The sequence below is a fragment of the Letharia columbiana genome, assembly GCF_014066305.1.
Source record: "Letharia columbiana isolate WasteWater2 chromosome Unknown Sc0000031_s0, whole genome shotgun sequence".
NCBI lineage: Eukaryota > Fungi > Ascomycota > Lecanoromycetes > Lecanorales > Parmeliaceae > Letharia > Letharia columbiana.
In genome coordinates this window covers 35,920-47,623 of record NW_023501074.1, presented here as the reverse complement: position 1 = coordinate 47,623, position 11,704 = coordinate 35,920, and the positions used below count along the sequence as shown (strand labels likewise).

At 30.8% G+C, this 11,704-nt stretch overlaps 2 protein-coding genes across 2 annotated transcripts; both read right to left on the bottom strand.

Annotated features, from left to right (window-relative positions):
• Positions 1-1,347: 1,347 nt before the first annotated feature.
• On the bottom strand, positions 1,348-1,898 carry HO173_008439 (uncharacterized protein; the record flags this gene model as incomplete). The annotated part of the gene is made up of 2 exons (XM_037310339.1): positions 1,348-1,697; positions 1,763-1,898. The coding sequence occupies 2 exons, from the start codon at positions 1,896-1,898 to the stop codon at positions 1,348-1,350; spliced, it is 486 nt and encodes a 161-aa protein (XP_037162736.1).
• Positions 1,899-3,141: 1,243 nt separating this feature from the next.
• HO173_008438 (uncharacterized protein) lies at positions 3,142-5,418 on the bottom strand (the record flags this gene model as incomplete). Its single annotated transcript, XM_037310338.1, has 2 exons — positions 3,142-4,788; positions 4,852-5,418. 2 exons carry the CDS (start codon positions 5,416-5,418, stop codon positions 3,142-3,144), a joined length of 2,214 nt encoding a protein of 737 aa, XP_037162735.1.
• Between the last annotated feature and the right edge of the window lie 6,286 nt (positions 5,419-11,704).

The window sequence follows — 11,704 nt, the reverse complement described above, 5'->3', positions numbered from 1 at the left end:
TTCTATTATATATATATTAATTAATATAATAAAAAAATTAATTATATATTAAATCTTTAAAATTTATAATAAATTCTTTAATTATTTAAAGAATATTAAAAATTAATTTAAAAAGAAGTATATATTATAGAAAATTATAATATATAAATCTCTAAATATAGTATAAGATAAGCTTTTTAAATATTATAAACGAATTTAATCTTTTATTAAATATCTTTATAATAAAGCTATATTATTAGATTTTAAAATAAAAAATAAAATCTTTTACTTTTAATAAGAGATAATAAATTAGAATAAATTTTATTAGAATACTTTTAGAGAGAATTTCGATAAATATAATAAAGATTCTATTTAAATAATATTTTAATTTATTAATTTTATAAAATAGCGATATAATCGTTTTTAAGATTTAGATATTTATTTAAATATATCTTATAATAATAATAATTTAATATTACTTTTTAACGAGTTTAATTAATATAAATTAAAAGATAAAGTATTATTCTAAATATTATTCTAAATATTAATCTTTAAATTAATAGTAAATAATATTTTATCTTATTAAAAATATTATTAAATATTAAAAAGAATTTAATAAGCGCTTTTTAATATTAAGTTATATAACTTATATAATTTTAATATTATTAATTATTAAAGTAGATAATAAATATATATTTAATATCGCTGATAATACTTATCGAAATATTTAATATTTTAATTTTAAAATATTCTTCGCTATAATAATAAAATATTACTATCTTTATACTATCTTTTTAAGCTCGAGAATAAGTTTTTTAAAGAAAGAGATATTATTAGTAATAGCTCTTACGGGAGTATTAAGAAGACTCTAAAGAAGATAAAAGACTCTAAAGAAGATAAAAGACTCTAAAGAAGATAAAAGACTCTAAAGAAGATAAAAGACTAAAAGAGATAAAAGATAAAAGAGATAAAAGAGATAAAAGAGATAAAAGAGATAAAAGAGATAAAAGAGATAAAAGAGATAAAAAGTAGTAAGAATATAATTAAAGAAGATATAATAGAAGAAGAAATAATAAAATAAGATATAATAGAAGAAAAGATAGTATTATTATTTTTTACGAATTAATAGATTATTAAAACTTAAAAAATAATAAATTAAATTTTTAGATATATTAATACTATTAAGAGTAAAAGTTTAATATTATTTATTATTTTATATCGAGTTATTATAGAATTTTAATAAAAGATAGATATTTTAATATTACGTCGAACTTATCGAATTTAAAATCGAGTATTATTAGATATCGAATACTTTCGAATATATATAATTACCTCTCTAGAATATGTAAAATGCTATAAAAACTGTTATCAAACCTCGCTACTGATATTAATCCTATTCAAAGCTACCGTAGATTCATCGATGAGTTGTTTCATCTGAAAGCGGATTTCGGACTTGACCTGTAGGCTGTAGAGCCTAGGTTCTGGTAGAAAGGGAATCAGAACATATTGGTTAATGAATCTTATAGTATGACTCCACGTGGGGAAGATCAAGAGCGACGAAGGAGATAAGTCCATATAATTAGATCTGGTGATAGTTATCGCATACGCCTCAACGTAGGCACCAAATGCGTGGTTCATTATGTCTTTTTCCATATAGAAGACAAGAGAAAAGTCTTCGAACTGAGGACAGAGGTCCGAGACTATTGCGATAACCTTGTCTGTTCCGAAACGGTATGTAAGCTTATCGTGATAAATATTAGACCTGACAGTACGTGCGACTTACGCAGACTACTCAGCATTGCATCTGTGAGAATACCCGGGCGTATCTCTTCCATCTTTGAGACTTGTTGACGCAAGGCTATCTCAGTATCACATGTCTGTTCATCAAGAGTGGTTTCTTGTAGAAGATCCAATAGCATAGATTGTTAACCTTTCCCCGGATACTCATAATTCCAAGTTACGAGAGCGTCGCTGGAGGTGAATGTGCGTGGGGAAGAAGCTATCTTCGTAAGGAGTAGTAAAGCTGTCGTAAGCAGGGGGAGAAGTTGAGTGGGACAGGTACGATTTCGTGTCGTGTTTATGCAGCCGTTTCTGGCTTGGTGCAGCAGGAGAACGGCTTGTTCATAGCTTTCATTCTTAATGTTGGCTAGCCATACCATATCCAGTCCAGGTCTCAACTGGAGAGCTTCACACAATAAGCGCTATCCTTCCTGATAAGCGATCCTATTCACGGGGTGCTGCTTAGGTCGTATCTCGTTGGTGGAGCGAGCAAGGATCCCACCACCACTACTAGTTACTTGTCATGTCTGTCTCTAATACTACTTAACGCAAGCAAGCAAGCAACACAGCAGCCAACAGAGTAAGCCTGCTACAAAGGCACCAAATCCGACCTTTTCGCTGAGCAAGTCAGAATTCAATCGTTCAATTCTTCAACACAAGATATCAAAATCCAAAGATTACCACTCCGGCCTATCTACCTATCTACCAACGTGTTCATGTATGGCTCAGATGGCTGATGAGCCTTCGACGCCCCACGTCTATCTTTGAACAAGCCCCTGAGGCCACACCTTACATGAAGCATGAGTGGAAAACTACAGGGTTGAAAAGACACGTGGATCAAACCAACGAGGTATCGAGCGGAGCAAAAGACTGGGGCGGAGATAAGGTGGATCAGATACAGAAGGTTTTCAAGAGGTACATGTGGTTGATGTTGCTGTAGATTCCTCCTGGCCAAAACGGAGCCAGTTCCAATTGGGTAAAAAGTTCTGATTGCAAATACGTCGCCAATCGCCTTGGATTGAGCTATTCAGCCAGCCATTTAAGCGAGCCATCAGACCGGGAAGTGCAGGCGGTTTTAATAGTAGACTCGGTACTCAGACTCTATCAAGTGCAGTGCAGCAGAATGAAAGGTCTTATATAGACCACAACAAAATACGAATGAAATGGACATAATGTGAGAGCACACAATAAGCCGTAAATACTCAATTTGAAAAGCGTTTGCACGCTCTTAGACGTAGACAACCCCTAGTCGCAAATCAAGTCGACATTGACACTGAGATGGAGAGCGATATAGGGACCGCGGGTACATCTAAGGCGAGAACCAACACCTACATACATAAACGGCGTGGCAAGCGAAAGTGATATTCTACTGCCCTATTGAGCTTACTTAAAAGCCCCTGCTAGAAGCTGTTCCAGGTTCCGTCTCGCCGTATCAAATCCTTCTCGCCAACTCCCGATGCGTGAACGGAGGTTTTGTTCTTTGCTCTTTGCTTGCGTACACAGGATCGTTTCCATTTCCTGGAGCATCGAGATTGCAATTCCCATCCGCGCCTTGTTTCTCTCCGAAGTCTCGAGGCTTGTTCCGGATTTCGCGTGTTTCTTCGTTAATGTTTGGTGCGCCGTATGTATGTAAGAAAGCGCGGTCTGTGTCTCGGGCGAGAAGTCTTGGGGCTCGACGGATACAGACACGAAAGAGGAGTATTCCTCTAACATTTTGAGATGATTCTCCAGCCCAATTGCCTCCCTTTGGATTTGGTCCCCCAGGGAATCGCTGTGTCGACAAGCGTTCTGGTGCAAAGTCCGAATTACAGATAGAATGTTGCGGATCAAAGCAAAAGAAGACTGTGGATCCTTCTGTTGCGTTTGCATGGTATCGATACATAGCTTTGCGTTCTGGAAAGCCTCTTGCGAAACGTAAGGGATTACATCGTCCAAGCTGTCCGCCTTCAGAGAGCATGTTATCGAATTGATGCCCGTGCCTTTGTACTGAAGACTTGACAATTGTGCGAAGGCGATGTTGTCTCTGGAGCCCTGAAAGAGACATTGACACACTAACCTCCAGGCGTCGCCATCATATTTCTCCGGTAGAGGAAGTTGCGCCATTAAGCAGCAGGTGTTGGCTATAACATATATGCCGCAGTCGTGACCGTTGGGTTGCTGGGGACAATCTGCCATGCGAACGCTCCAGTCTGTTCGCTCGGGAACCAAGCTTGCCGCCAACGTAATGAGTGGCCCCGAGTCGACGGATATACTTTTGTTGTCACTAGCCAATGAGTCGTACACAGAGATCGAAGAACTCTGTGTAGCTATGACGGCTAGATACCAATGGTTCCGCTTCGAGGAATGGATGGGTACAAAAATATTTCCCTTGGTACCCATAGCCTTGTGCCTAAGGGTGTACCTCTTCACGGAGTCGTCACTGAAGAACAATGGATCAAAAACAAAGTCACCCTCCGATCTCACACAGTTCCAAACTTCTACCATCGCTGTTGACGAAACCATTGCGCCTGGTCGGAGAGTCGACAGTGCTGCTTTCCGTATGTCGGCAGACACTGCCAGGCTAGAGTCATAGCCTGTTCCCTGTTTGGCTGTATCCGAGATGGCATCGTTCGCCCCATCCAGTTCGATTGGCATGTCGCTGGCCGAAACTTCCGTCTTTTCGATCTCCTGGGACGGCTTTTCTCGACAGTGGCTTTGGGAGCCTGGCACGGAAGTCTCTGGTGCTTGAATCTTCTGTGGCACCAGCACCTGATTTTTAATGCGCTCGGTGTCTGTTTGAGGCTTGCCGTTATCAGTGGTCAATATTGTTTCTGGAATGCGCGTAATCGGCTTGCGGGGCGAAGGATTCGCTTCTGCATCTGTAGATGAGACTCGCGGATGAAGTGGTTCCAAGCGGGCATTGGGAGACAGAAAAGCTGGTGGAGATGAGGGACCTCCTTGTGCTGGACTTGGTAGAAGGCCTGACAAGTCAGGTTCAGAATCAACCTCCAAGTCAGGTAGACGTCCTCGACCGTATTCCACACTCATGTTCTTATAATAAGGGTAAGTATAAAGTTCGAGGGCGGATAACAATGGTCAGATACGGAAACTTACTGTGGAAGCTTGTTCATTATCTCCCTCCAAATCCTGATCTTTATCATCCGCGTCTTTGCAGTCAATCTCTTCACCAATCTCCACAGCTTCCCCACAGCCTTCTACAAGCTCTTTATTGCTTGCTTCACCGTTTTGCTCTCTACCTTTAACATTATCCCTCTCAGTCTGTTGATGAAAACTAGCGCTCTCTTGATCAGTGCCGGCGCCCGCTTCATTCGCGGGATTAGTATGTTCCCTCACCGGGCTCGATCCGCTGCGGTCCTCATATAATGGCGTATGCCTCGAAGTTTGGGAGGCACTTGCGGAGTCATTGATGAGTGCGCATGAGAGTTTGCCTTTTTTGTTTGGCTGAACTTCACCCTTGTCCCGAGGTGGCCGACCACGCTTCCTCTTGGTGGTTGCATTACCGGATTCGCCGCGGATTCGTTGCAGAGCTGTGGTAACATCTGGTGCTATCAAGTATGGGGCGGTCGTGGTAGGGGCAGAGCGCGTGTTATATCCTGTGCGCTGTGGTGATGAACTTCTTTGGCGTTCCGTAACGGAAGTTTGAGTATTCAGTCTTGCCATTCTTCAGGCATTCGATAGATTCGATGGGGGAGCGGAGGCTACTCAGTTTTTACACAAAAAATTCTACGCGACACCAGTGGCCTTACCCGTCCGCCGCTAACCTAAATATGTGCTAGGGCGCGGGGCTACCCAGTAGTGGAAAGCTTACCGAGGATGTGAGAAGATCGAGAAGATTACTACTATATAGTATCAATACAATTACGGAGGTCGGCACCAAAAGTCCTAGACAGCGCTAAAATACTTGGCACTCTTGATATTCTTAGCACTTCTATATAATTATATTTATTCAACGATAATACTTTATATAATTACGTATATACTTATTAGCTCGCTCGACGGAGTCGTATAATCGTATATTATCTTTCTTACGACTTTTCCTATACTCGTTATTATCTTTAAGACGTATTATCTTTATAATATATCTCGATATTCGCTTTATTTACTTCTAAATCCTCTTTTAAATAAGCTCGTAATTTTAATAATATAGTTATCGTCTTTCGACTTTCTTATAAATTCTTAATATATCTTTTTAAATAATACGACGTTTTATCTATAGTTAATAAGACTTAATTATATTAAGATTCGAAGAGTTATCGTATTAAACTATTCTAACGATATTAAATAATATAAATATCGCTTCTTAATACTTTAATACGTATATCGAGGCTTTATCTTTTATAATTATTATATTAAGTCTTTCTCGTTTATACTTCTAAGCGAACTTTAGAAGCTTTAAAATAAGAATTTATATTTAATAAGAAGAAGAAATATAAGAAATATAAGAATATATATCTTTTCTAATAGCGATACTAATTAATTCCCCTCTTCTTTTCTTTAATAATAACTTTCTTAATCTTAGTAGTAAAGTTTTATATAGGCTTCTTATTAGAAGAATTTCGAAGGCTTATATATCTTATATCGATCTTAAGTTTCTAAGCTTATTTAATATTAGATTTTAAAATAATATTAATTTTAGCGAGATTCTCGATATACTCCTTCTTTTTAATAGCGATCTCGACTTTTTAAATATAATAAAGACTCTTTTTATTATAAGAAAAATATTCTTAGAATATAAACTTTATAGCATTTACGAAACGACGTTATATATTAGATTTAACGAAGATCTCGTTAGATTAACGCTATATACGCACTCTTTTCTATCGAGAATTTAAGATTATATTAATCTTATTACTTTAAATTACTCTTTTTTAGTTTTCTATAATTTAATTCTTATATCGTAAAGCGAATTAATAACGTACTTTTACATCTGCAAATCTGAAAAGTTTCTATAAAATTTGAAATTGCTGATCGCGCGTATATCGCGGAAATTATAAAATTCGCTAGATTAGTAAATCTAATTAGAATTCGTCTAAATTCCGTCGATTTAGTAACTATCTTAATCTTTTTTACTAGTTCTATTAGTTTAGTAGTAATATATATAAAAAAAGAAAAGTTCTAATAATCGACGTTATAATAATAAGATTTTACGATAATAAATATTAACGTTAACTTAAATTTAGCTATAAAATTAGACGATTTAATAAAATTAATTACGTAGATAATACTCTAATATAGCGTATAATAATACGTATATTAATAATAATATATATTAATATTATATATATATAGAATAGTACTTAGAGTATATTAGAGTATATTACGTAAAAATTTTAAAGTTACTAAATTAATAGAATTGGCGGAAAGAATTAGATATAGATAAAGTTTACTTAATAGACTAAATCGTACTTATAATACGAACTCGGCGGAAATCGTACGAAAATTTACTTTTTAGATTTACAGATATATTATAACTTCTATAAGAGACGATTTTTTAATAGTTTTATAGACTCGAAAATTATTATATCTAAGTACTCGTAATATTATTATAAATAAGATTTCTTATTTAGTAATAAGTATAAAAGAAGTCTTTTCACAGCTATAGCGGTTTTTTTATACGATATCTAGAATTATACTCTTAAGTATAAATGTAATAATTAGAGGATATTTAAATCTAAGCTTATTTATAACGTATAATATTAAGAGCTTTTTAGATATAGTAAAATCGTATTCTCTATTACGAGCTTATTTCTAAAGTCGATTAATAATTTAACGAGATATTTCGATAATTATAGTAATAATTTAGATAGTAATCTTAGTCTCAATTAAAGTAAGTATTTAAATTTAAGTTTTATTATTATAATTAATACTCTAAATATTAGATATATTAATAAAAGATAATTAAGATAGAGAATAATAAGAAGATTTCTATCTATTATATTATATAAATAAGACTTATATACTAGAAGTCTTTATACTCTTCCTTTATTCCTCTACGCTATAATTAATACTTTAATACTATCGCTATTATATATCTTATTAATATCGCTATTATATATATACTTCGCATATATATACTTCGTATATATACACTTCGTATATATATATAGCGTCGCTATTATATAGAGTACTAGTACTTATTAAAATAAAGAATAATAATGCTATTCATGAAATTTGGAAGTATACTAAGCACTCAGCCCTACCTAGACCCTTATCTTGGCATGTCTAGGACTTTTAATGCCGACCTCCGTAAGAGGAGATTCTCTAAACCCCTCTACCCTTCGAAAGCTCTTCGAGAACCCTTCGAGAGCTTCTATCGAAGTGGTTATTCTCGTAACTCGAATATATTATTTATATAAAGTCGTTTACTTTATTAAGATTATAACTATAATTTCTTTAAAGAAATTTCTTATAACGATTATTAATTATAAATCGAAGTTACTTATAAATAATCTTAAGATCTCTATATCGAATCGTTATATATAATAAAGTCTTATCGAGTTAATCTTTAATTTAAGATTACTAGTTAAAAAGAAATAATATATTCTATAGAATATTTTATATTAAATAATATTATATCGTACTCGAGTATAATATAAATAGAATTAAATATTATATCTTTTTATTAATATAAATTCGAGATCTTAATAATATATATTATAAGATAATATATTAATATATATAATAGAATAAGATAGAGTTAAGTTAAAAAAAATTAAATTTATATATATAGCTAATTATAAATTTAAATTCGCTACGCTTTTTAATTAGATCGACTAAATTATCGCGAGTAAATAAATTAGAGTTTATAACTATTAAAATCTCGCTCTTTTATATCTCTCTTATTAAAAGAATAGATATATAAAGATCGATATTAAAAGTTCTAGATAGCGCTAAAATACTTAATACTCTTAATATTCTTAATATTTCTATATAGTTATATTTATTTAATAATAATAGTTTATATAATTATATATATACTTATTAGCTCGCTTAGCGAAGTTATATAATCGTATATTATCTCTCTTACGATCTTTTCTATACTCGTTATTATTTTTAAGATATATTATCTTTATAATATATCTCGATATTCGCTTTATTTACTTCTAAATTCTCTTTTAAATAAACTTATACTTTTAATAATATAGTTACTATTATTCGACTTTCTTATAAGTTCTTAATATATCTTTTTAAGTAATACGACGTTTTATTTATAGCTAATAAGACTTAATTATATTAAGATTTAAAGAGTTATCGTATTAAATTATTCTAATAATATTAAATAATATAAATATCGCTTCTTAATACTTTAATATATATATCGAGGCTTTATCTTCTATAATTATTATATTAAGTCTTTCTTATTTATATTTCTAAATAAACTTTTAAAGCTTTAAAATAAGAATTTATATCTGATAAAAAGAAGAAATATAAGAAATATACGAAGGTTACTACGGAAAGTCCTAAATATACGCTAAAACCCTTAACATTCTTAGCATTTCTAGCATTTTAATAAATTTCTTAAATAGCTTTATAATCTATATATAATATTTTATATAATTATATATATACTAATTTGCTCGATCAGCTAAATTATAGGGCCGCTCATCCCCTTCTTTATAGCTCTTTTAATATTCGTTACCGCCTCGTAAACGAATAACTTCAATAATATATCTAGACATACGCTCTATCCACTCCTAAATTCTCTTCTATAATAATTCATGCTTCCAGCAATAGGCCTATCGCTTTTCGGCCTCCTTTCGAGTCTTAGGTGCATCGTTTCGAGTCGTACGTCGCTTCATCTAATTCCAGCTTCGGTCAAAGCGAGTGCCTGTAGTCTTGATACTCTAAGCATTAGGCATTGTTCAAGATTGGAGAGTAGTGGGAAGATGTCCACTTACTGCACTAGATACACACTGAATATATACTGAAAAGCTTCATGTTCTCCCCCTATTCCCTATTTCTCATAATGCCCTTGTCAGCGCAAGTATGCACAGCATTGCGCTGCTATCGCTACTGTGCACACAGTAATATCGCAACTGCATACCCCGTATATATGCAGTAATATCGCTACTATGTACTTTATATACATATACTCTATATATATAGCATTAATGTCGCTACTATGTAAAGCATTAATATTTAAGATATTTAAGATATTTACTAAGAATGTTAAGGGTTTTAAAGCTCTAACTTTAATATTTAGAACTTTCGATGGCAACCTTTATAGGCGTATATATCTTTTTCTAATAGCGATGTTAATTAATTTTCTTCTTTTTTCTCTTAATAATAACTTTTTTAATCTTAATAATAAAGTTTTATATAAGCTTCTTATTAGAAGAATTTTAAAGATTTATATATTTTATATCGATTTTAAATTTCTAAACTTATTTAACGTTAGATTTTAGAATAATATTAATTTTAACGAGATTCTTAATATATTTCTTTTTTTTATAGCGATCTTAATGTTCTAGATATAATAAGAATTCTTTTTATTATAGAAAAAATACCTCTAGAATATAAACTCTATAATATCTACGAAATAACGTTATATATTAGATTTAACGAAGATCTCGTTAGATTAACGCTATATACGTACTTTTCTCTATCGAGAATTTAAGATTATACTAGTTTTATTACTCTAAATTACTCTTTTCTAATCTTCTATAGTTTAATTCTTATATTATAAAGTAAATTAATAACGTATTTTTATTATAGCTTCTATAAAAGACGATTTTTTAATAATTTTATAGACTTAAAAGTTATTATTATTAGGATCGATATAGATGTAATATTAATATAGATATATTAAATAAGATAATTAGATATCGAATAACTATATAAATAGAAGATATTAGATAGTAATAAATAACTTTATTAAGATACGCTAGACTCTAATAGACTATAGAGCTAAATAATATATTAAGAAAGATATAGAATACGCTCGTAACGATTATATTTAAGTATTTATAATATTATTATAAATAAAATCTTTTATTTAATAATAAGTATAAAGAAAATCTTTTTATAACTATAGCGGTTTTTTCGTATAATATCTAGAATTACACTTTTAAGTATAGATATAATAATTAAGAAATATTTAAATCTAGACTTATCTATAATATATAATATTAAGAGTTTTTTAAATATAGTAAAATTATATCCTCTATTACGAGCTTATTTCTAAAATCGATTAATAATTTAATAAGATATTTCGATAATTATAGTAATAATTTTAGTAGTAATCCTAGCCTCAGTTAAAGTAAATACTTAAATTCGAGTTTTATTATTATAATTAATACTTTAAATATTAGATATATTAATAAAAGATAATTAAGATAGAGAATAGTAAGAAGATTTCTATCTATTATATTATATAAATAAGACTTATATACTAAAAGTCTTTATACTCTCTCTCTATTCCTCGGCGCTATAACTAGTACTTTAATATTATTACTATTATATATTCTATTAATATCGCTATTATATATATACTTCGTATATATATATAACGTCGCTATTATATAGAGTACTAGTACTTATTAAAATAAAGAATAATAATACTATTTATGAAATTTGAAAGTATATTAAGTACTTAGTCTTATCTAAACTCTTATCTTAATATATCTAGAACTTTTAATATTAATCTTCGTATATTATTAATATATAGAATAACTTTTTTATTTTCTATTAAAATTTTAAGATTTTTTTTAAATTATAAAATAAAATATAAGCTCTTATATAAAAAAGAGATTTCTAAATTTAGTCTTATAATTATTAAAGCGTAAGAAATTCAAATATCGCTTACTAAAGTTTACTTATTAAAGTTCGCTCGATAGTCTAAATTAAAAAATAGATATATATTATTTAATTTTAGAATAATATTTTTATTTTCTATTAAAATTTTAAAAATTTTCTTTTAAATTATAGAACGTAATATGAGCTTTTA